This window comes from Limanda limanda, chromosome 19 (assembly GCF_963576545.1).
Source record: "Limanda limanda chromosome 19, fLimLim1.1, whole genome shotgun sequence".
NCBI classification, from domain to species: Eukaryota; Metazoa; Chordata; class Actinopteri; order Pleuronectiformes; family Pleuronectidae; genus Limanda; species Limanda limanda.
The window spans coordinates 2,380,191-2,406,973 of record NC_083654.1 but is presented as its reverse complement, the minus strand read 5'-3'; the positions used below and the strand labels follow the sequence as shown (position 1 = coordinate 2,406,973).

Below are 26,783 nucleotides of genomic sequence, written 5' to 3'. Positions count from 1 at the left end.
TAACAATTAAAATGTGCTGAAGCACAGCGTCCTACACATCTAAAAGCCACTTGGGACAAATACAGAACATTTCAATGAGCATAAAAAAGAAACCTGTATATGTATAATAAAAAGTGTAAAACACAGACACAATAAAAATCATTAAACATCACCATTAATGTAAATAAAATGAAACAGGAAATGTACAAAAGTCTGTGGTAGCACAGAAGGAGGAGTGTGTTTTGAATGTAACTGAAGTTTGCTTTAATCGAACATGTTGTCGTCGTCATCATCTTCCCCGACGTCCGACTCGTGGAAGTACTTCACTTCTTTCTTGGCCCGACCCGGCCGATCACGGGATTGCGCACTCATCGCACTCATCGCACTCAGGCCGTTGTCGTTGTCATCCTCGTCCTCCTCATCATCATATGGAGGTTTCTGGGCTTTCTGCGAAGACTGAGGAGGTATTAGATTTACCATTGAAAATATATCCTGCATTTCATTTAAAAGATTGATCAAAGAATTAATTGTTAAAAATTACTGTAAATAATGTGAGTGTAATATTATCATGTATTTAATCATCAGATTATAATTACTTGTGTTTGAATGCATTTTACTGTTGTAGCAGAGATAGTTGTACTATTCCATATGCTTGTGGGTACTTTATAACTATTACTCATATTTTTTAAACCGATCACACATCTTTAAATGTCAAATAAATGTAGTTAAGGAAAATTACAATATTCTATTCTGAACTGTGGTAGAACAGTAGGATGAAATGAAAAAGGTAAAGAACATTTAAACACTAACTTTCTGGCCAAATATGTCTGTGGAATGGACCAACATGAAATGTAGGGTAACGGAAGTCTACATTGAATTTTTTAATCAGATTGGTAATTTTGCTTGTGTGTGTGTTATCATATTATTATTGATTCAATAGATGTTAATCCCAGAAAGCCTTATACTGCTCTTTTATATTAGCTGCAATTTTCCAAGGTGAACCAATGGTCTAAGGCTTTGGCTACACTAATATAACTGTCCAATTGAGAACACAAAAACGACTTAAAATGCTTAAACATGCATTCCAGTCCAACTGATGGCAATAAAGTCTACATCAACAATCCAACGCATACCAGAGAGGAACATTGTGGTCTAATGTTCAGTGAGGCAAATGTCTGAGAATGTCGCTGATGTGGAGTAGTTACACTGAAAGAACTGTTAACTTGTAATTACCTAGCAGTGTTTATCAAACGTAAAACTAATGAACAGCCGACAATGTAAAGAAAATACACAAAAAAAAACAGTGGACATAGATGAAGTGAGCCATCTAATGTCATTGTTTCCAGTACACATGGATACACAGTAACCATAGTATTTAAAAAAACGCAGGGAGAGACTCACTCTGCTGGCAGGTGTGTTCATTTTCTTCATTGGACTGTAGTCGTCTTCAGAGGGAGAGCCCTTCCTCTTCCTCCCTCGACCTTTACCTGCAAAGAGTCAACCAACCAGGACAAAACGTGACCAAAAACTCATAAGGATAAACATCTATTTTCTGTGATCGTGGTCGAATGTTCAGTGTACCTTTGAGAGCTGGTGCTGGCTTTTTGGACCCGGTGTCTGAGTCAGAGTCCCATATGGATTTATCTGGCTTCTTTGCTTTTGGTGCTGGTGACTTCTTAGGATTGGGAGCTGCATCGGAAGGTTTCTTAGCTGCTGTAAATCACAAATAACAAGCTGCTCATTAGATCATTGCAACACAGGCCTTGACCCCTTCACTTAGAACCCATATGCTGGCAGATTTTCTCCTCACCATTTCTATTTCGTTTGTTATATTAATATCACTATGTACATAAAAATGGATTTTCTGTTTCCACTCCTTGTGAACTGATGAACATGTCAGTAATCTCTTTCTGGTGTCACTGCGCAGCAGCTGTGATGCTGCATTACAGCTCCCTCTTCTGGACGTCAGTCAACATTACCTTTCTTTGACGGCAGTAGTTTGTCAAAGGCAGAACTGCTGGAGTAGGTTGAGAACACTGGGCCGTTGTCGTCTTCACTGTCTGACTTGGACCGATCTACAAAACGCAGACACAAGACAACGTAACGAGGCCATCCATTAATGACACTTTCTTATCATGGCCAGTGATGCTCTTCAGACTTGATGTAAACATGATGCTTCCCATTACATCTGCTTTGACTTGGATTTATTACATAACATTTACGTAACTGTGGCTTCATTACAGATGCTGGTCCTGAAACACTTACAACTTATTGCGTAACAGGTTTCTTAAATGGCTGCATGGTTCACTGCCAGAAGATGCAGCCACTATTTTAGTTAAACACTTTACTACAAGTTAGAATATGTCACTTCATAAAAATGTTTTTATTTCAAACGGAATTGAACATTTTTACGTTTGTGTCATAAGTCTCTTTCCCACTGGTCAAAAAACCAAGTAATATCCACTAACATCCGTCTTTTGTCTGCTAAGGGAATGTTTATAATGTGTAATTACTCCTGTGTGTGTGATTCTGCATAACACACAGGTTCTTATCGGCTACGGCTCGAATCGCCACTGGGAACAAGACACCGGGGTGAACACACTTATTTGTCGAGACAGCGAGGTGAGCGAGCGCCTCAGTTTTCTGTACGTCTGTGACATCGGAGAACAGAAAGGCAAACTCATGTAATGGTAATGGGAAAGGCGTCAATCATCTTTTTGGCAGCTTTATCCACATAATGTTTTTTTTTTAAATGCATAAACCCACTTATTTTGGTATAAAAGAGGTACTAGTGGATTCAGGAAATATTCGCACCCTGTTAATACTTTAAACTGGATACAAATGCAACTTTCTCTCATCAACCAACAAAGACCCATAATAACAGTGAAAATGATTTTATCAATCATTTATATCTTGGGGCAGTGATCTGTCTGGAACCACCAGGACTCTCCAGAGAGTTAACTGTCCAGTCAAACTCACTAAGCATGAAAAAAAGGACCTTGGTCAGAGAGACCAAGAAACTGAGGGTCAACGTGTCAGAGTTTTTTCTGTACAGATCAGAGAACCTGCCAGAAAAATGACGTCCCAGCAGAACTCCATCAACAAGGGCCTTTATAGTAGAGTGACGGCATAGGAGCAACTTTGAGCCATTTTTCAAAACCAGTGTTACTTCATTTCTAGTATTGCATTATGGGTTGTTTGTAACATTGATGTAGCTAGGCTTGCGTGTTTTCAAGTCTGTTTCTAGCGAGTCCTTAAGACAGTGCCCCCAAGCTTAAGTACAAAAAAAAGGTCCACACTGTTTGAATGTCTGTAAATTAATGAACGAATAAATTAAATATGAAATAACATTAATTTAAAGCCAAAATATAATGAAGATTAGTTTATTAACCTGTTCTTCCTAATAATGAAACGCTGTTAAATGATTGGATTCACTCTTCATTTTCCACAGAAGGTGAGTATGACTGCACACAGAAACAGAGCCTCTACTCACCACTGTCATTGCTTTTTTCAGAGAAGGCCGACTTGGAGGAGAAGATGCTGGTTGTCTCCTTCTCTTTAGCTACAGGCGCAGACCTTCAAAAACAAACAAACCAAAAGCAGCCTTAATAATGAACAGAGAGTGGGGAGGGGACAGGATGTAAGGGGAGAGAGGGAGGCCGACATGCAACAAAGTTGTCAGGCTGGATGTAACCAGGGTCATAGAGATTACTGTGCAATCCAACTGCCAGTCTCCATGTCAACACACTGTCTCACTTGTAAATTATTTTGCCCTCATATTTGAATAGATGCCTGAACCATGGATTTGGTCTTACGTGGTCTTTTTTTCAGGAGGAGGGTACGAGTCTTCATCCTCATCGTCCTCTTCCTCATTATTGTCGTCGAAGCGTCCCTTGGTGTCAGACGAAGGGAAGGTATCTTTAAACGACCTCACCGGAGAAGAAGCCACATTGTCGTCCCTGTTATCATCTTCCTCGGCCTCCTCCTCCTCCTCTGAGAAGTCAAATGTGTATTTTGGCTTGGAGGCTGAAAGACAAACAGCAGAGTGTGCGTCACACCACGGTGTTTTTGCAGCGGGTTCCACTGTCTCGTACAAGCATTAGTTCTGTTTCAGCTGGGTTGCATCAGACGACAATCAGACACTTGAAGCCGGCAGAGGATAATCAACCTGAGGTAACCAAAGCTGACTGACTTAGTATTCTAACAGGGAAGAACACTGCATTTGTTAGGGATTATTTTCAGTCATGGATTCATCCACATTTGGTCGTGCAGTGACAGCGTATGAAGGAGCAAGTGGAGATAAACTTCAGTTTGAGTTCATGGTCATCAAGAAACACTCATGTGTGTTTCAAAGTTTTTTGACAGAGACACAGATGAGAGATGAATGATAGAGAGACTGACAGATGATAGACAGATATATGCAAGAAGAAATATACAATGAATGAACAGAGAAAAAACACCATTTCCTTTTCATTTTTTTTATATAGGCAGGTGGTTAGTATAGAACTGCTGACCTCCTATTCTACCTCCTGAGCCACAGTTGTGTGTGGGTTGGTGTGTGTGTTTGTGCATGAGCATGAGCATGTATTTCTATAGTTATGAGGGCCAATTCAAAGGGCTGAATGAGGATTAAGACTTGGCTTTAACCAATTAGCTTAAGGTTAGTGTTAGGATTAGGCATTAAGTCGTGATGGTTAAGGTTAGGGTAAAAAGTTAGGGAATGCATTATGTCAATGAGTGTCCTCACAAGAGAGACAAGTGTTTGTTTTTATAACAGCAGATAAACATTTTTGCCGGAGTCCAAAGTTTTGTCTCAGGATTGATCGACTTAGACCAACAGCCCAAACACCCAACACGCTTAGTTAACGTTCTGAATGTAACCAGGAAAAAGATCAAATTCCCTCAGACAGAAAAACTATAAAGAATCCTTTGATGATTTGATTATCAATATAGTCTCTGATAAACATTCTGTTAATATTAAATAACTGTCACAGTTCTGCACTAGATTTAACGATAGTTGGTGCGCCTGAGGGCCCCATCTTACCTGATGCCCTGAAGGACTTGGTCTCTCTGGGGATGAGCGGCTCGCTGTTCTCCAGGTCACTTTCAGAGTTGGACTCATCCTCAGACCAGGGGTTTCTCTTCTTCACCTTCTTGGCGGGGGTTCCTTTGGGTGTTGGCGTTTTTCTTGCCCTAGGAGCCGCTGCAACACAGTGTACAACAGAACCAGACTGTTAACTGTCAGTATTGTTACTGAGGACTGAGGCGCTTCCTGCTCAATATTGGATTAGTTATCTCATTGCACTGCAAAGCATCAAAGAGGCTTTGGGCACAAACTATTCTCAAAGCAGACAGACACAGAGCCAACGCTGAATCATGTCTGGAAAGTTGTGGTTCACAAATATCAGTCTACGATGATTAATTATTTATCTGCTGATACAACAAATCCAACCCAACATCTAACCAGTGTTGAGCCAGTTCAGAATTACAAAGAACTAGTACAAAGTTGAAAGAGTTGAAAATGAACTGGTTCACATTCATTTGTTTTGTTTTTCATTGGATGATTAAGTTGATAAACTTACGATCATGTATTTAGTTATTAATCGATTGGTGTCGGATCATGAATGTGGATTCTCGGTCACTTTAACACTGAGTCCTGACTGCGAGCGTCACATCTTGTGTTGTGCAGCCTCCTAAACTCTGGAGCGAGTCAAACAATCACTTAGTTACTTCATGTGCTGATCTGGGGCCTCAATTATAAAACAGTGCGTGGGTGTCATACTAAAAGTGTATGTGCGCACAAAAGCTGGAAATGGCGTATGCAAAAGAAAATTCAGATTTATAAAACCGTGCGCACGCACACCTGAAGGTATAGTTCACTTTATAAATCACAGTCCACCTGGAAACGTTCGTACATGGATCTGCCCTGTACACGCCCACATACAACCATAAATGGTCAATGCAAAGCACATCCTGAATATTAAATTATGCTGCTGACCAATGGGTTTCCACTGTGAGTTCTGACGGAGTAACGACATCAAGCGATGAGAAGAGGAAGCAAAACTTTCTGACAGGGCATGAAAAAATAAAAGATCCAATTCAAAGGTGGATGCAAAACATTACATTTGGCGGACAGATTTATCCAAAGCAACTTGCAGTTATCGTATTCACCATGCAGATGGGGAAGACTGACAATTGAATGGAGGACAAACACTCTACCCCCTCACCCGCATACACGGTTGTTTTGTTGGTTCGTATTTTAATCATACAAAAATGCAGGATTAGTTAATTCAGAGACAGCTGTGATGTCCCCAATCTATAGAATTTAACCAAATTATTATTATATGCTCGTGTTTGTACTGGGATGGTTCGATTTCATCGGTCGTTCTGCGTGATAGTCGATCTCAGTTCAGCACAAAGATCACAGATCAATAGAATCTACTGTATATCAGCTGATCAGACATCGCTGAATCCTTGTTTCCTCCTCATCCTTCCATTCCATTCCTACCTTACCTCCACTCTGGGATACTATTTGGAAAGTTTCTTAATTTCTTGAAAGTGATCTCCAGTGTGCTCTGTGCACCTGATGGCAAAGGCCAGTTCACTGCAGCGATTTAAAACATGCACCGTTTTAGAAGATATTATTAAAACCTATTAAAGACTCGGCTCTGTAACTCCGCTGTTTAATGGAATCTGAACGTAATTTGCTGTGAGTTGTGTTATATTGTTTTCAATTAGAAGGTTTGTGTGGAAGAGATATGTCGCAGGAGCACAACTAAAGCTGTAAGATTTAATGTAAATGATGAAGGGTATCAATAATCTTGCTTCAGTACTCCGCCTCAAGTTTGCATTGCCACTTTCCCGTCTCCAAAACGTTTGTACGCATGGTTCAGATTTTGCATGTAAATACGCACATTTTCCCGTCAATTTAGCTTTTATAAATCCCAACGTTTGCGTGAGAAGTGGCGTACGCAGGTTTCAGGTCCCGTTTTTGTGTACGCAACGGTTATAAATAATACTTTATTAGTTAAAGTGAATGCAGGTCAGCAGGTGAGTGGTGGGAGGACACAGGAAACTCCAGCACCACACACTGCAGTCAGGGGCACGGGGGCCGTGGAAGGGCCCCGGACACTGTGTGTGAAAGTTCCTCAACCTTGAGTGCACCTCGATAACATTGTTAATGAGAAAAATGTACCATTTCAAATAAACATATTTGAATGAAAACACGAAAGATAAATCCAGGTCAAGCAAAATGAGAATAATGTCAAGATGAAACAGATGAGGAAGGTACTGACCAGGCTCTTTTTTCTCTTTCTTGACACGTGGAGCCTTCGGTTTGGGAACAGAATTTTCACCCGTTGCTCCCGTTGCTCCCGTTGCTCCCGTTGCTCCCTCTACAGCCAAACCCTCATCATCAAACTCCAACTTCATCGTCAGATCTGCGTCACCCTGAGACAGAAAAACAACTTGTAACAAACCATCCTGACATTACTCTCTTTAGCTGTGAATTACATCAGCAGATGTTACCTTCTTCTTTTTGGTCAGTTTCTTGGCAGCGTCAGATTTGAGTGGTTGGGTCGGAGGCGCCACTCTCCGGCCATATGGTGACGGCATGGTCTCCTCCAGGTTCAGCTTCTTCGCTTTAGGTTTGCCAACTTTACCCTTCACCAGTTTGACGGCCTTTCCTAAACTCTGGTCCTCTCGCTCCTGAGCCTCCACTTTCTGAAAGATATCACAAAGCAATATTTAGATGAAGACTTTTAACATTTATCTTAACAGCATAACCTGAGAGGAATTTCTTCCTCTGAACTGCTGGAAGCCTTTTAAAAACAGTGTGAAACACTGGTTCAGTAGGGTTGACCATACTTTCCGCATTCCGTGTCCCCTTGGAGTTGCCTACTTGTTATAGTCAAACGAACATGCTTCACTGTTCATACTAAAATGAAGGTCTGTAGTGGTCTGGCGTTGTGTGCCCAAACCCGTGTTCTATTCCAGTAGGTGAATATACTGTAACATGTGCAGTCGACGCATAATGTGACAGGTTGATTTTGGGTATTTATATTACGGGTTTCAGCCAGGTCTCTCCTAGCATATAAGATTTGTGATTAAGGAGATGCACTTGAAACATAGACCCTTCGCATTGATTGACATGTATTTTTAAAGAACTGCAACCAATATTTGTGAAAAATTAATATATTCATAAATGTACAAAATTGTGCCACTACTAGCATTGCTCTGTGGAACGGTAACAAAACCACTTCTTTCTCTAAATGTCTTCTTTAATTTTGTACAGATTTGTTGATCAGTGAGCTCTGAAAATGTACATGATATTGACTTTTGGTTAGTTTTATTACCATCTTAAAATCTGTATTCACAACCATTGACTTCTAACAGCAGAGTGAAAGTAGAAATGTTTGCTGAGACGACAATAAGAGGCAAAAACAAAACTTACATCCAGTTCCTCTACGAAGACTGCCAAGTCCTCCTTCCACAAATCATCAGGGGATTTCTTCTGGATATCGTTCAGTTCTCCTCTCTGCACATCAACAAACACATTCTCTTTGTTCATCGACATCAAACCCACTTAACAAAACACTTAGCACTGATTGAGCGGGGGCTGATTACCATTTGGCGATCCACTGACAAACAAATATAATACAAACATACACTCTATGATTACAATCATCAAGTGTCTAGGATGTGGGTGTCTTGTGAGATAAAAATTAAACAAAAATGAAATATAATAAATTATTCATACCTTCTGGTCCCTCTGTTTGAGCAGCTCCTCCACCTTCTCTTTAGTCAGGCACCAAAGAGGCATGTTAAGGATGTAGTTGTAGTTTGGCCCCGACGAGGAGCCGGAGTCCACAGAGCTGTCGCTATCATTTCCGTCACGGTAATCTTCTTCCTGAGCCTGACAGAGAAGAACACAAACATCATACGGGCTGCTTACTCCACTGCCCTGTCGATTAATGTTAATTTACTGACATACTGTCATTTATGGCAATTTGTTTCATGTGAGAGAATCTTCCTCGTGTTAGAAGTTGTTGCAAAGGTAACTATTAGGTGTCATCTTTTTCATTGAAATTTATAACTATTTACACTACCTATAGTGATCCATATTAAGTGAATGTGATAACTGTATGTAGATGCAAGTGTGATGTATTTCAACAGTACCTTCTCCTGAGCTTTGCCCCAGGCTGCTACTGGATCAGATTCATAACCTTTCTGGACCAGCATGCGAATCAGTTCACGCTTCGATTTGTTTTCTGTAAGCATTCAAATTGAGATTGTAAAAAAAACCGGTAACACAGTCAAACAAACACTATTCCATTAACAGCTGATAGGAAGTGTTTTTTACCGATTGAAACTTTCCCTTCAATTTTCTCCAGGACAAAGCGAGCCTGGTTGGACAACTTGGAGGCCTCTGCTCCCAGGTTACCCAGTAACCAGTCCTTCCTCAGTTTGTAGTAGTTCAGGCGGAGATCAAAGAACTCTTTGAGGATGTCTTGGACTGAATCGTACCTCTTCATACATCCCATGTGGTCGAACAGAACCTGAGGATAAAGTCATTTTGAAAGATCAGTTCATGTATCTCAGACAAGAAGTAGACCAAGCAGGAAATGGTTGAACACTTTACCATGGAGTTACAGGTGAGGCTGGACTGCAGCTTGAAGACTTTGTGAAGACCAGACGCCTCAGCCTGGGCCAGTTTCTCCTCAGACATGCGGACCACAAACTTGACTGTGGTGTCTGTGTGGTACTCCTTATAATCGTTGATGAGAGCTGGTGTTTTGTCAGTGCCCTGCAGCATTGGCTCCAGCACAGACTCCTTATAGGACTGCACACAAGCGCACACAAAATTATTTACATTACGACAAATATATGAACACAAAGGTTTTAATATCATAGTAAACGGTTTAGATCATAACACATTTCATTTTCTCCTGTAGAAGAAGTTAAATTAAATCCTACTTGAAAAGAAAAGTGCAATATCGTGCAAGTAATGGAGGTGAAGTGTACCTGTGTCCATGTCCTGACAGGAAGCTCTATGATCTCAATGGTTGTTCTATCTATGACCGACACCTCTCCACTAACCAGGTACTGGTTCTGACCCAGCTCATGGATCACCCCTTTGAAGTTTTTGTAACTGGGAAGCTAAACAAGGACAATAAAAGGGAAACCACAGCATTAAAGTTATGGACACATCTCTGACATCTGACACATTTATATTGTAACGTTTATGCAGTGCATCATCATATCACTTCCGCCTACTCAAAGTCAGAACCAGAAAAAACAGACAAAGTCATCCACCAAGTTGCTTGTAGTATAAACACAAACTCAATCAGGAGTTTAACAACAGTTTACCATTGGCAGAGGGTCCTGGTGGTTGAGCATGCGGTTGATGTTGTTGACGATCTCTCGGACGTCATAGTTTGGGATCTTACACGCCCAGCCTGTCCCGATGCCCTCAGCACCATTCACCAGCACCAATGGAATAATGGGAATGTACCACTCGGGCTCCACCTTCTGGTTGTCATCGTACAGGAACTTAAGCAGGTTGGAGTCCACTCCGGGGTACAACAGCTTGGCAAGAGGACTGTGGAAATTGAATGACAACATGAGGAGACTGGACACCTCCAAAGGGATTGTCCATTTGTCCAGGTTTTTCGGGACATTTGGAAATCCTGAAACGCTAGGTAACAAGAATCAGTTAAGCTACTTGACGTAGATTAAAATATTTGAACCAGTCTATTCATCATCGCTTTACCTGAGCATTGTAAAAATGTAACGAGGGCTGGCAGCATCTTTGCCTCCATTGATGCGAGTACCAAACTGACCGAGAGGCTGCAGGATGTTCACGTTGTTACTGCCCACAAAGTTCTGGGCCAAGTTCACAATGGTCATCATGAGAGCTTGCTTCACAGACAAAAGAAAGTGGGTGATCATTAATAGTGAACAGAAAACCGACAAACAAGAAATTTATCTTAATAAAACTAATCTTAAAGCGTGACAGAAATAGGCTTCCTGAACGTATTTAAGACCTAGTACGCAGTATTTAAACCAATATAGGAGTTTGGATATTTGGGATGGAACATTAAATAGAAATCTCAAAGTAGCCTAATAACTACTCACCTATCCCATCGTTATAATTCTGTAAAATATGTCATATGTCTGAAAGACAGTGAGTTGACCGTACCTCTCCATGATGATAGGCTGACATCTCTGCCACGGAACCAGCCAGCTGTGCTACCTTCACTTCCCTCTTGTCGTTCCTCTTCATGCAGGTGAACAGTACTTTTCTCTGACCTGGCTTCAAGCCTAGAAAAATGCAACAAACACCGTCAAAGGGAGACTGTACCAGAATGGCTGAATGAAAACAATCTGTACACTACACATCAGCTCTTTTCTAAAGTCAGAACACAAACCAAGTAAATGGAGTAAATATACAAACCATCAACCAAAGATGGGATTGATCTCTCATTGTCAGAGTTGGAGAACAAAATCAACTCTTTGTTGATGAAGTCATTGTAGGAGAGGTGTCTGGCCTGAGTTCCATATAGGTATTGCTGAAAATAAATTAAATAAACATCAATAAATGTACTTAAATCTGTGGTATAATGTGATACCAGTGTTTTTTTACATTATATTTTACAGAGGATTGAGAACACTGCTTCAAATGGACGCCTGTAAGAAAAGCATCAAACCTCTGGCAGGCCGTGCATCCTCCTCTGTCGTCTGTCTTCCATGAAGTTAGTCAGCCACTCCTTCCTGTCATCTGTCTTCTTCTTACTGAAAGCCTGAAACAAAACAATGACAGTTATGAGGGTCATCCTGGAATTACTAAACAAAAGATGATATTGCATGTTTATCTTGACTTTGTCAATTGCATTACAAGTGTGAGAAATGCTTATTTACAGTGAAACAATACATCTTAAAATGTTCCCTGCATTCAATATTAGTGATTTCCCAAAAAAGGTGTCAATGAAATTTAAATAATTGTTATTGAGAAAATATACATTCAAAATATCTTCCAATTTTCAATTGAGGACTTACAACTCTTCAACTATGTTAACACTGCACAAAAAATAATTGAATTGCATTACTGAAAATGTGGATGTGCGTATATTTTCTGTAAAAAAAATATTACATCCAAAAATACATCTGTGTTTGTTTTACAGTATATTCTGCCATGCGAACCGCCAACTTTCTGACTAGAGGACGACCACTCTACCCCCGAGTCACAGCCTGATAAACAACTAGTGATCTTTAGAAAACACAAAGATAGTCACAAAAATAATCAGGTTTTGCTCAGAGGACTGTTGAACGTTATCCTTTAAAGATCAACAAACATTCAAAAGCCAGAAAATTTGAAAGCATGGCTAATAATCTCAGAGGAATTCATCCAGTTTTATAAAATTGTAAGTACTTATGTTTTAATTAATGGTGATATTTCATTCTGTATTACACTGGATATTGTGTTTCAGAATTTAGTTCCCCTACAGAACATTATGGAGTTGTGTTGTTCCACTTACCAGAGTGATGGCAGCATCGTCCTCTACGCCAGTGTATCTGAATGTGATGCGGTTTTTCTCCATTTCAGCAAAGTATTCCTTTGCCTCTTTACTTGTACTTGTTCCCAAACCTGGAAGATTAATGTAACATGATTAAATTGAATAGTTTTTCACACAACTAAAGAAGAGAAAATTGTACGTAATAAAACTGTTAATTTCTAAAGTTTAAAATTATATGTTTAAAGACGTGAGTATCAAACCTTTGTAGTACTTTATATGCCAGGTTTTAAAGTTCTCTGTCTGTTTCTTCCACTCATCAAACTCTGGAATACTGTAGAAGCACTGTTCCTGCTTGTTCTTGGTCACCTGCAGACATCAAATAAACATGGCTGAGCTCCAGATTTACAGTGCATATCTATATTTTGTGCAAATTAGTTAATCACACAAAATCATATAAAAAGAGCAGTCCAGGCAAACAATATCCCCTCCGCCACATGCTGCAGGTGCAGGTTGCTGTGCATTAAAGATGCACCGAATGATCTGGGTCTAGTGAAAATCACCAGTCTATTCTGTACTGTAGTTACCATCTGTACTGAAAATGCTTTATATGTCTCTTACTTTGACGATGGGTGTGATAAACTCCTCCAGGAAGGTGTGTTTCAGCAGCGAGGGCCAGTTGTGATGGAAGAAGTTGATGAGCAGACCTTTGATATGGGAGCCATCTTGATCCTAGGACAAGAGTATAGGTGTTAGAAGCATACAACAGGATGATGGGCTTTAAGTTGTATTAAATCTGAAAGACTGTGCATGAAGCAGATTACCTGATCAGTCATGATCATGATCCTGCCGTAGCGTAGGGTCCTCAGTGACTCTGGGTCCTCATAGCTCTTCTTGTATTGAAGGCCAACGATTTTGATGATGTTATTAATCTCAGCATTTTCCATGATCTGTTGTCAAAAAGGGTGATGGGTCATAATAGAGCTTCAAAAAGGGAAGATTTCTAATGATAATATTTAATCACATAATTATGTGAAAGAAAAGTTGCTTTCAGCTCATAGATTTGACAAAACCAAAACAATAACAATTTGCTGGATCATAAAGCTGTGAAGGCATGCAAAAATTCCCCACTAGTTTTTGAAGTGAACGTATACACACAACCCCTGCAGCAAAAGCCCTTAGCTTTTCATCAGATGTTTATTTTACAGACTTTAAAAGTAGGATAAATAATAAATGGTAATTGCTGCATATACAAAAGTCTCAGCACTTTACTAATTCAGTGCTTAGTTACTTTCTGTCAGAAAGATATCACAGCCGTTAAACACTTTTTGTAGCAGTTTGTGAGTCTTTGTGTGTTTAAGATCTTGAGCGCAGGTCAGCGGGGGGGTGAGGAGGGAGGACATGCAGCAGGGTTATACGGCATGGTACAAGGACACCGTAAATGCAATTTGAGCCAGCAACCATCCTGCAGCGACGGGTTTGTATTGTTCGGTAGCGCCAGTACTGTAAAAAGAGAGCACTGTGGCAATTTTGGCATCGACTAAGTACCCAGGTATCAGTTCTTGTGGCATACCTTAAACCAACATTGCAAGGTCACATCCACGTTGACAACATGTTTAATATTTTGGCTAGAGACTGTGCGGTGTATTGATCTAAATGAAGTCAACGGGTGAGGGCTGATCCATTACACCATAAACCTTGTATTTTCTACTGAAAGTGTACTCGAGCAATCATATATTGCACGACCACAAAGCTGAAGGACTTAACAATCGAGCTCCAAAAATCCTGGATCTCACTCTTCCCATAGTGAAATTTCAGTGTCTTTCCTCAGACCCTTGCTGCCAGGTATACATCCACACCTTAGAAACCACACAGCCCATAACTCACCTCTGCAGCGGTTTCCCTTCTGATGATTGAGTTAAGTCATTGACTTGACTGTTATTTTTGTTCACCAAGTGGTTATGTAAATTGTCCAGTATCCCACCTGCTTGTGTGTTGCCTCTCGCACGTTTAGGATCTTTCCTCTGAGTGGAAACACTCCATAGCGGTCACGGCCGATGACTCCCAGTCCAGAGACAGCCAGAGACTTGGCTGAGTCTCCCTCAGTGAGGATGAGTGTGCACTCACCTGAGTGTTTGCCACCTAGGACACAAATATGAAACAGAGCAGTCTTTAGCACTGAATAATCTGTATATCGATTCAAAAGATGGGATTCATCCAAAATTGCTAATAGAATATTCCTTTCATATGTTCATTAACATGTCATAGAGAATTGTCTGACTATGACCCAGTGTTCACACACCAGCATCGTTGGCGTCGTCAAGCTTGGGGATGCCTTTGATCTTGCTGTACTTCACTGATGAGCACTTTTTATTTAGCTGTGTCTGAGCTTTGAACTTCACCCAGTTGAGTATACTCTCCACAATCCCACAGTTGGTGGCCTGTGGGTGACAAAAGAGACTTTTGAGTGACAGATGCCCAACTACGTTACAAGAGCAACTCAAAACAGAGTGAGGACTTAAATGAGGGAAGTGTTCTTACAGCACGGACGAACTTATCCGACAGAGGACACTTGGACCCAAAACTTTTGGTCTGGAGTGTCATGTTCTCTTTGGTCTGGGAGTCAAAGGAGGGATTCTCAATCAGAGCGTTCACAAACACCCAGACATGGTTCTTCACCTGAGGCACAGACGAGAAAAAGGTTAATCAGCACACATCTACAGTGAGAACACTGCATTCACTTTGATTAGAAATGTTGCGCAAGTAATCAGTTGAGCAACCTGGAAGGGTTTCACAGACACTCCTGCCTTATTCTTCTTCTTCACCACTTCAATAAGTTTGGCCACAATCTGGTCCACCACATAGTCGATGTGTCTGCCACCCTGAAACAGACATATACTCATGTTAAAACCATTTTTTTTACTTTGAGCTCCTACGTCAACTTATTCCACTTCAGCCACTTTTTACTCACTGCTAGTTAGCTGCTACATACCTTGGTGGTGGCAATGCTGTTAACAAAGCTGATTTGCTGAAATCCTTTTTCACTCATGGTGAGGCAAACCTCCCAGCGATCATTCACAGTTTCATTGACCACCTTCAAGGGCACGCCCGTCTCATCCATTTTGTCCTTTACATACAGATCCACATAGCTACGGAACCCAGTGATCTTTGGAGGCAGGACAGGTTCAGGTCAAGAGTCATTAATTACAGAAAACAGAAAAAAAAGAGTATGGTCTATGACACAATGACACATAGCTGGCAGACACAAGAAAATAACTAAAATATAAACATCTTTCTAAATCATTAATCATCTGCCATATTCCTGTCTGTCACAGTTGAGACAATTTTTTTTAAACCTCAACACAAACATTAAAGCTAAGACAGTGTAGCAGGGAAGAAGTGTATAATAAGATTGACACTCACGGGTAACTTTTTGCCATTCAGTGTAACTTTGACTCCTTTGCAGGAGCCTGCTATATCATAAGCTCTGCGGGTAAGAAGTGCTACAATATCCTTGTCCAGCTTCTCCATCTTGAACTTGGACAGGTCTGGCTGAAATGTCACGCTCGTGAAATCCTCGCCATCAAAGAATTTGATCTTGGGATCAGAAGTCTTGGTCATGTTGTTCTGCCACGTCTGAGTAAAACGAAACACAGGTTATCGCACACAAACTCTTGACTGAAACGTTTTTTGCTTGCACTTGAGTTCATAATTCTTGTGTTTTGTACAGGACCCTTGTGAACTCAGAACACCCTTACTATGTCCAGTGCATTTAGACCCAATAACGGTGACAGTAAAACACCCCGTGTCTTCCCAGTTCTGCTCATATAACCCTCAGGGGCTGAAGCTCGAAACGATGGTATTATACACAACCTTACCTCAGATATGACCAGATGTCAAAACCCTATAAAACAGTAATTCTTTCATTCATTATTCGTGTACAATTATGGGGAAAGACAGTACACGACACCTCATGAAATTACCAATAAAAAAAACAAGACAACGAAGAGACAATTTTGAACCACAAAAATGATATTGATACAGCGATATGAACGCCAGGTATTTGATATTCGAAAAAAGAAAAAGGAGAACATTTTAAACGGATACAAACATAATCTGTGAAATAAAATAATAGATTTAGTCTTAATTCATAGCAATACTGCTAATGACCAATTGATCCAGGGCCATTGTGTAACATAGTTGCTGAACCCGGAGATGTGTTCAGCTCCACAACAGCTGATGTCTTTTGGTCAACACTGGAGCTACAATATCGTCATTCATCATGTCAACATGAGGCCATGTGTCTTTCCAACGACTGATTGATCATAGATCGAAGGAAGTGATGTTAGTAAAAACAGGTCAACATGTTAACCTTATCCTGTCTGAATCTTAACCTCTTAACAATGTCAACTCTTCCAGACGAGCGGTGACTAAAAAGCCGAATGTTTAACTTTCATAAGCTGCATTTCAACAAAAAGCTATAGGAACTTTTTTCAAAGAAATAAAAGGCTCTTGCAGAGTGTTGTTCACATGTGTGCAAAAATGATTATAATGATGTATGAACAACTGATGGCGACAACAAGCCAGTGTTATAAAAATTAAGCAGATCAAAGGCAGAAATAAAAGGGGCTGTACAGGCTTGAGTACTCGACATATCAGGCATCTTCACCTCTGAAAGCTCCCCCCCAAAAGATGTATTTACCTCAGTGAAATATTACCCAAAGAGCAGTGACTTTTTGGGGGTAGAAATGTTTTCCCCTAATTTAGATCCAAGTCCCTACAGTGAAATCAAAGTTCCTGTTCGTGGTTCCTTCAGAAAAAGGCCAGTGTTGAAAAGGAAGGTATGTTTTTTCTCATCCCGTTCCCTGTCACTATGTCTATCAAAAATATAAAAGGCAAAAAGGCCCACTTTGACCTGGACTATTTGAATGAAGAATGGGGGAGAGAAGTTCTGTGTCAGACAGGATCTTCAGGCTCAGCAGGAGACAAACTCAGAGTTTGTTGCAGAAAAGCTGCCATTGAGTAGGTTAGCTTCACAGAATTACCACAGTGACAGACTGAGCTCAAGTCACCTCAGTTTCCCTCAACTCTAAATAAAGAGTAGTGTAGAGTCCCCCTCACCTGTTTGAAGCTATGTCGGTATTCCTTGCAGGCCGTTTCCACCGTGAACTTGGTACTGAAGATGTTGCAGAGTTTAGCACCGTACCCATTTCTCCCACCTGGAGGCAAATAAACAGTTAGCATCACAGAGGCTAAAGTGCACCTCTCTGAACTGACTTTAACAACCACTAATACAATATTACAAGATTGCTCCTCTCACCTGTGACCTTTTTCTCGTTATCATCATAGTTGCTGGAGGTGAGGAGGTGGCCAAAAATGAGAGCTGGGACATACATCTTCTCATCCTTATGCTCCACCACGGGAATTCCTTTTCCATTGTTCCATATGGAGATGGTGTTGGACTCACTGGTGGAGGCAGGGTAAAGGGAAATAGATGAGTTACAGAGGCGATATGAATTGTACCAGGACAATCTTAAATACTGTATATTCATATTTAAGACCAGCTTTTAAACCTTAATAGTTTGGCCAAATATCATGTCAGACTCTTAGTCCTGATTACTTACACACACTGTTACAGAGTGGAGACAGTGTTAAGCAGAGGGCTGTCTGACTCTATGCTGAACGCGTCAACACTCACAGTGAGAGCAAGATCTACTGAGTTTATGTTGAATTGTAACTGCCTGGCGACGACGGCAATACTTTGTTTAACTGGACACTGGCGCGGGCTAGATTTTGTTTAGTGCTGCCGATAGCGAGTCTGACTGTGACAGATGGTCAGTGTGTTTGTGTGTGAGAGAGAACAATAGCAAGCGACAGCATTTAGCAAGCGATGTTATACATGCCAGGGGAGACTGTGGAGAAGATTAGAGCAATTGATGTCACTTGCGGTGAAGGTGTGTGAGAGTAACTAAGTAGTATTGAGAGGAGCAGTGCGAGTTGGCGTGTGTCACAGAGGAGCAAAGCACAGTGAACGTTACGGGGCAGAAGCCTAGCACTTGTCAGACCTGGACTTGAAATGACAAGTAGACTCCAGTTACAGTTTTAAAACAGCTTCAGATCCGTGAAACATTCAATCTTTTATGAGAACACATAAAAAAAGGACACATCAAACTCATCTGAACCCAACTGTGAGCTGACAAACCTTAAGATGGAAAACCCAAGAGTTTTCAGTTACATTCGCTGATTATTTCAGTCAAATAAGGAGTACGTTCATGCTGAGTTTAATATGTGGGTGGTTAATGAAAGAAATCCGTCATCGACACAGCTCCCACGCTGCCATTCACCAAAGAAAAATGAATGAAGCTTAAAATATGAATGCATGACTGAAAGAGAGAGCAACAGCAGAGAAGAGTCATAAACACTATATCCTTTCTTGTGCATGTATGTTTTAAACACAGGAAATGTGACCTCTGTATTTATCTGCAAGTCTGGAAGCACCCAGGGAAGTGTCATCCATTCTATTATTTAGCAGACTGAATGTAATGGATGATAAAGTGAAGCTGGAATCCTGCGGTATGTAACGGTAAAGACTTAACTTAGGATATTCATTTAGCTGTATCGCGATGGGGACAAAGTGCTGGTGGCATTAAAACATGAAATTAAAGAGATTAATCAGGTGGTTTATCAACAGAAGTAAAAAGGGGATAATGTTGCTCCTAAATAAATATTTTCAATATCTATCAATGCACTTTCTCCCAGGTACGGCTTGGTTTGCGGTTACTAAAAAAACAAAGATATTTGAGTGGTTAATAAGCTTGCCTAGTGGAGAGGAGCATTAACTTCTCTATAAAACCACGTTAGCAGCAGAGACCAGAGGGCTAATGGTATCGTTTATACAGCGGGGGGACATTAGAGAGAGCGGCGGCTCAGCTGAAGGACATGCAGCTTTTTAAGCAGTCAGATGTGGAAGCAGTTGACAGGCTGGAGGTGAACCGCATATAAAACAAAAGCTCAGTGTGATTCAGAACAGGCTCATTATACAGTTTACTGCCTGGATCCATGACTCAAACCCCCTCCATCTACTGCATGTTTTCGCCAAACCCTGGAGGCCTAGAGCTGATAGTACTACAGAAGTACATATAGTGTCTGATAATTATATCATGAAGCAGTGCACTCACGGGTCGACGGTGATCTTAATGGATGTCATGTTCTTGTCCCTTTGTTTGTTGTCTGATGCATTGACTGGCAAGGGGAAGAAAACAGAAAAAGATTTTAACATTCAAAAGTATTCACAAGTAAACTTAATTGCAGCAATTTATTTCTACATTCATACATGTTCAATCAATGTGTTTTTTACCTAAAAGTATAAATATTAAGCATAAAATAAACATTTCAAATTTATTATGGGATTTTCCACCAACCAACGTTGTTGTTTTTGTACGTCGTTAAAATATCGAAAAAATTGTGTCTGGAAGCACTTTTTTCATTTGCAGGGTGATATCAGACACAGCCACTGACAGTAACACCATATGACCAAACTCTGAGAGAGTTCATCTAAGGACCAGAATAAACAATTTACACCTATTCCAATTATTTCTATAATGTTGACCTTCTGAAAATGGCCACAGACATTTTACTGGCTCATCACTTGGAATAAGAAGTGGTCCTGTAATTCAATTCACATTTAAAAATCTGTCCGCGTTTCCCTGCACTGCAACAGTTCAATTCCCCATCAGGTAAGATAAGTGAGTGGAACAGGGTGTTCCATTATATGAAATGTAATCATCATACAGTAAACTGACTCTGTTTGGGTCTAGAACAGATTGCAGACAATAATCTATTTCTGAAAATATCACAGAGGGTTGTTGTGATGGGCCTTTTTTTCAGTAGAACACAATTAAATTATACAGACTTAACAGCAGATTGATGCCTCTCTCTGAAAATGTGAGAAACAATAACCATCTTGATAAGAGTAACTACAGTGTGGACATAACAACAACTGATCAAAAGTCATGTAAGGCCCAACTTGGATAAGTTTAGTAAAAAAAAACAAAGAAAGAAATTGTAATTTCACACAGGCTTAAGGTCACTGTACCTTTTATATTAGCTGAGAGGGATCCTGCTTTTAAAGTAAATACTCTGGCTCCAAGTCTCTCGTGTAATTACTTGGACAGTGATCATTTTCACACAATGGAGCGTGTAAAACACAGTCTGAGAGGGCCAAGTATGCAGATCCTTGACAACACTCCCACATGGCAAGAACCGGAGCCCCTCAGCAGTGCAGCATTACGCCTACATTTTACTGAGTCATTAAAAGGAATATGTAACAAAGACTGTACAATTGTTTTTTTAGCCTTTATTTATCCAGTAAAAGCTGACGGTGTATGCTTGCATTTCCACAGTAAAAATAAATTAGACTCCTCTTTTTTCACAGAGATCTCTATTCATGCTGCAAACAGAGCACACATAGACACGCTCACACAGGGAAACTAATCTCTCTTTACAGTCCTAGATCAGTGCTGCTGAGCGCAGCCAACACCACACTGTGAGCGATGTTGACATTTTTATAGACTTGAATATTCCAGTTAGAGAGGGACAATCTCAAATGACAAATGAACCATTATATTAACTGTGTAGATGAGAATGTCAAAGGATGATGAGCAGTGTGCGTTCGCTTACCAAGAATTTCATCAAAGATTTTGTACAGCCCAGGAACATAGGTGATTTCCCTCTGGTTCATGCCGATATCTTCATCAAAAACCCACATTTGCTGAAAGGTAGAAAATAAAAACAGGATAAGAGACATGAGAATCAAAGATCAAGTGTAAGTGTATTTTTTATTCAGAGTTAATGGTTGGACACCTCGTCACCCTAAACTAAAACCTGCAACCAATTATTTTCAGTCAAAACCTAATTGACTACTTGTTTCAACTGAATTTAAACAAAGCTGTTGCTACCGACCCCAAGGAGGTTACATTTTGATGCGGTCCGATTATTTATTATTATTATTTGTCAGTGGGATTACACACAAACTTTCACGAAATTTGATGGAAGGATGGGATAAATGCCAAGAAATAAAAACCCTTTAAAGCTCATGACTGAAACAATTTTTTTTTGACAAGTACAGCGGAGGATTATCATCAGATTTGGGTCCAGACTTTTTCCTGAGTTTGCCCTGAACAACGCAGCGGGAGATTCTCTTCAACGTGTTCACAACAACACAGTAATCTCCGGAGCCTTCAGGTCAGTGCAGCATGTAAAGGCAGGACATAACTGACTAATGCAGTAGCGGAGATCACAAGTTTTTGTTTACACCACATCAACAAGGGCATCAGCATTTTTTTAACAAAAAAAATCCCTTAATATCTCCGCCACCGCTTTTTCATTCTGAGATGTTTTTTATATATTTTTGTTCACACATATGAGGAATGTTACAAACAAAGCCTTGATGCTCACACTATGTTCAGCATGTGAAATTAGTCAACGCTGGAAGTATTACATTACAGAGATGTTGTTGACTGCAACATGCTGCTTCACTGTCTTGTTTTCTCCTCCTCAGCGAGGAGGGAGCACACATCTCTAATGTTAGTGTCAATCTAATATTCAAATGTCTTCACAATATTTGTGACTTCCAAATGATCTATGTGATAATGAGGCATCTCCTTGGTTACGGAGAACTGTGGCATCTCATGACTGGTTATATGCAGAAACACAACACATATGAATGAGGGAATATTTTGTCTTCCTTGTTTCTCTACTGGCTCTGCTGGTGTAATGCCACACTTCGCAGTTCAGATAGCAACTAATCCCAGATGACAATTTATTAGGGCTGTCAATAGATTAAAAAAAATTAACTAATTAATCTCACATTTTGAAATTCATTAATCGCGATTAATCGCGATTAAAAGTTTGTTTTTCTTCTAAACACTAAATCTTATAAATTAACGAGTAATCACTTCAGACAGCCTGTATTTTACACAATGTTGTGTTTTCAAAGAGGCTCAGGCCTATAACACCTACCTATAAAGTGGCAGCCAGGTCGTTAAATATCATGTATGATAAATTGTGTACAAATTTTTTTTTTAAAACCAGCTGAAAATATTCCCAATGTCCTTGGAAACAATAACACTGCTTCTTTCTTCATTGAAACATCCAGATTAGTAAAAGGTAAAAAAGAGGTGTATTTGATACACCATTGGTACTGTCATCTTTAACATTGAACAACACACACAACAGCATAACAAATGGCCTTGGTAAACTTAACTGACATTCAAATCTGTCATGTTAAAGTGCAAAAACTTAAAGTGCAAACAAACATGGAAAACAGGAAGATCTCTGCTACTTCAAAGGTCCCACCGTATGCCCATTTCACCACAGTTGATATGGTTCCTTGGGGTCTTAATGAAATGTCTGAGACATATTTTGGTCAAAATACTACAAGGATCATTTAAAACAGCACCTTTTTACCCTGTCTAAAACAGCCCTCCTCAGATTGACCTGTTTTGAGTGCTGGAGATGAAGATACAATATTGCAACCATATCGTTTTGAACCAGAGTCAGGTGGACCGAAGCCTGGCTGCTAGAGCCCCAGTTCCCCAGCACAGACCCGCAGTGGGAGCTGAAGCAGTTAGCTCCAGCTCCCACTGCCCAAAGCCCACTGCCCATAGCTCCGGTTAGCTCCGGTTAGCTCCGCGCTAGCTCCACGCAGACGAACATGCGCACGCACACACACACACAGTTCGAGGAAGATAAAAAAAGTGCACATGAGAGGACGGAAAGAGTGGAGTTGCCTGCATGGTACAAGTAGCTTCTCCAACTTCTCCAGTTTAGTCAGCTCCGGTGAAAGTGCTGACTGACGTGCAGTGGTCACTGGTGAGGGAGACGCTGGCAGCTTGCTTGAGGAGCTGAATTTTCTTCCGCACACCGGAAGTAAACAAAGTTGCGTTAACTGCGTTAAAATATTTTATCGCATTAATCTCGGGCACAATAATCTCATAGATTAACGCATTCATTTTGACAGCCCTACAATTTATGCTTCTGGTGTAATCTTAGCCAACTGGCTAAAGATTGCTATGGTCCATGGTGAACCATCAGGAGGAACATCCAGAGCATTAGTTTGTCATGCACCTGAAAATTCTCCCATCAGAGTGCTTGGTCCAACTCTAAGATGTTTAGTTGTGCAATGTTGCCACAGACAAACTGTGAGACTCCGGCTGCACCCACAATGATACGTTGTTGTTATAAAACACGCTAATAATATTCATCATTTGCACTTGCAGTCCATGCATTGGAGTTAGGGCCCCTTTTATCAAATTTGTTAATAAAGTCAGATTATCTGTTTCTTTTCAATGACACTATAGCTGCTTTCAGACATGCACTGTATGTTGTCTGGATGAGGTGCATGTCTGAACGCAAATGTCCGAGCGAGCTTCTACAGACTTTAACCGTCTGACCTCCAAGTATAATGTTCCTAGAAATCCAGCACCAGTTGATGTGTGAACACAACAGGTTAACATCACTTGCTCGCGGTTAACTGGATAACCGCGAGCAAGTGGAGGGTTGTGGGAATTATTTTTTTTACCTGTCACGTGAGAGAGAGTGAGAGAGACTACTGCCCATCATCTGAGGTCCTTTACGCTCATTGTTACTATAACTACAGGCTTTCTGGTATAACTGCTTTTTTCCTTGTATACAACGCTAGGTACTCACATAAATACCAGTACTATCCAGTATGAAGCAGTACATTTTCCATTCTCTTCACAATAAAAACCTTTACAAACAAATTAATGGATTCAGTCCACAGCAATGCTGGAGTTCTTTTATTTTGGAACAGGTAGGCTACAGGAAGTGCAAATATTGTAAATATATAAATTCTTAATAAATTCAAAAAATAAACATTGAAACAGTGCTGAAAGATAATTTTTCTGTCTATTCTGCTGTGAACTGCACTGTGAAGAAATAATCGGCAAGACCTCGAATGTCTAAAAGAGCAGTCCTGCTTCCACGGGTGAACCACAGCCTGAATGTCAGAATGTCTACAGTGTACAGCAGTTTGCTCGGGACTCACCTGTGTGGTGGGCTCCACGGAGCCGATATACGTGTCTGGACGGAGAAGAATGTGCTCCAGCTGGGTCTTCTTTTGATACACTCGCTCCACAGACAACTTGGAGGCCGCCTTGTCTTTCTTGGTGCCTTCCATCTTGCTGGCATCCCCTCTGCCGTTCGCTGCCTCCTGTTAAACAGAGTTGTTTTAGTTATTACAGGATGCATGACTCTGGTTAAGCTCCGAGCCCTGTGAGAAACACTGTGCTGTTGACACCAGATTATCAGTGTTTACCTCCACAGGGAGGAGGCCTTGTCCTCCCATTGGCTTCACAGTGATAATGGTGACACACAGAAGAAGCAGAGTACTGGACACTAGCATGTAAATGGACGGTGGAGGATTATCTGTTTCATAGTGAAGTGCATTTGCACTCATCTTCTAACCTCAGTTATATTTGAGCAAATAAAATATCTTCCCAGTCCTGGTGGATCTTAGAAGCAAGATTTCCAAATTTGTTTTAAATTATTGATGACAAGAAGAAAGATTTAATTGCAAGAGGGTTTTAATGTTTTACGCAAATAGCAGAAAAACCTGCAGACCATGTGCATTACACAGTTTATCTTCATGCATGATATGGCTCTTTGTACAACATCAGGCAAGTGCAATTTCTAAGATGTAATAAAAGTCCTTCAGACAAGATATAAGAGAACCACAGGTGAGCTTGAGGGTTGCTTTCCTCTACTAAACAATCCAAAATAAAACCTGTGACAGTCTCCCCACTACAATCCTGGAATGGGTTAAGATTTTTCTTCAGTTAAATAAGGATAAAACTGAGATCATTGTTTTTGGAGACATGACAGGATGATTTAAAATCAGTGCTCAGCTTGAGTCTCACAGACTCAAATATGAACTTCAATAGCCATGTTAACACAATTACAAAGTCCGCCTATTATCAACATGAGAATATATAGAGGATTAAATAACTTGGAAAACGTATCCATATCTTTTTATATTTCCACTTGTCTACATTGATTGGGTTAATAGGCCTCAGATCCCTCAGGTCTGCTGTCTGTGCCCACAGTCAGAACTATACATGGAGGCAGCGTTCAGTTTTTATGCTCCACATTTGAGGATCAAACTCCCAGAGAGCTGCAGGTCTGCAACCCTCTGTTCCTTTAAATCAATGCTGTGGACTTCACTATTCGCCACAGCCTTTTAATAAATCAAGTCATTACTGTAACATCTGCCTTTGAATTTCTTATTTAATTTGCTCATTTCCCTTTCAAGTTCACCTTCTTTCAGGATGCTTTTTTTTAAAATTGCCTAATGCTTACACATTTCCACATGATGCCTTCTATATCTTATATAAAGCACTTTGCCTTGATGTTGAAATGTGCTGTACAAAGTAATTTGCCACACTTTACAGCAGATAATCTACATACTATAAAAATAATCACTCATCATATGTCCATACTCTTACTTTCCATATTAAAAAGAGTTCTGTTAATGATATTAATATGAGCAAATACTGAGTAATCACTAACAGACAGATGGTTTTCACAGCCAGTCAACATACGAGGGGCACAGTTTGACTGATAATAATCATCTTCGTAGTATATTTGTGGTTGACATGAATCAGAGTAATTTACAAACTAACTCTTTGCTCCTGACGGCCGACGTGATGCGTAAAGGAGTCACCGGGGAACAATACAAACACAGTAGCTTCATAGAGGTGTGTTGCTCCATACATTATGTGTTTACTACCATAAACAGTGTCCGTAACATTATAAGTAATAACGCAGGGTTCTTCCGTCTACGGCTGTGTAATAACCGTATTAGACGCTACATTTTTCTTCAAAACAAACTTTATTTTGAAGATGTAAACTATGGCTCCATGAAGCGGCAGCTGAGTTGAAGTGTTTTGTAGAAACTTGAGGACACTGCACCGATCAGCTGTTCGTCTGTGGCCCTTTGTATCCCGGCCTGAATATCAATGGAGACCGCAGCTGTCTCCTCTTCACTGGACCGGACACACGGGGGATTTAAATGCTAGCTCCAGCTTGTAGCTACCCGCGGCACCGCGCTGACATGAACACAGCACTTCCGTACATGTACTGTATACAAACTCCTTGTGTTATACACCCTGTATACGTTAGTTAGGAAGTTGTGCATCACACCAACTCACCAGCCAAGCCATAGCCCCGCTTCCTGCTGCGCCGTTGGACATCTTCCTTTGTGGTCCTCTCGTC

At 40.5% G+C, this 26,783-nt stretch overlaps 1 protein-coding gene across 1 annotated transcript; it reads right to left on the bottom strand.

Moving 5' to 3' along the window:
* Nucleotides 1–26,770, bottom strand: top2b (DNA topoisomerase II beta). The gene is made up of 36 exons (XM_061092809.1): nucleotides 26,720–26,770; nucleotides 24,559–24,723; nucleotides 21,171–21,261; nucleotides 19,670–19,733; nucleotides 17,812–17,957; nucleotides 17,613–17,710; nucleotides 15,915–16,127; nucleotides 15,484–15,657; nucleotides 15,272–15,373; nucleotides 15,033–15,170; nucleotides 14,794–14,932; nucleotides 14,476–14,633; nucleotides 13,316–13,441; nucleotides 13,113–13,223; nucleotides 12,755–12,860; nucleotides 12,516–12,625; nucleotides 11,688–11,780; nucleotides 11,435–11,549; nucleotides 11,180–11,301; nucleotides 10,751–10,899; nucleotides 10,348–10,579; nucleotides 10,003–10,137; nucleotides 9,620–9,820; nucleotides 9,341–9,536; nucleotides 9,157–9,248; nucleotides 8,738–8,893; nucleotides 8,432–8,515; nucleotides 7,507–7,701; nucleotides 7,275–7,428; nucleotides 5,024–5,182; nucleotides 3,795–4,005; nucleotides 3,473–3,555; nucleotides 1,959–2,054; nucleotides 1,561–1,692; nucleotides 1,381–1,466; nucleotides 1–435 (listed from the first exon to the last, which is right to left on the bottom strand). The coding sequence occupies exons 1-36, from the start codon at nucleotides 26,759–26,761 to the stop codon at nucleotides 244–246; spliced, it is 4,866 nt and encodes a 1,621-aa protein (XP_060948792.1). The 5' UTR covers nucleotides 26,762–26,770; the 3' UTR covers nucleotides 1–243.
* Between the last annotated feature and the right edge of the window lie 13 nt (nucleotides 26,771–26,783).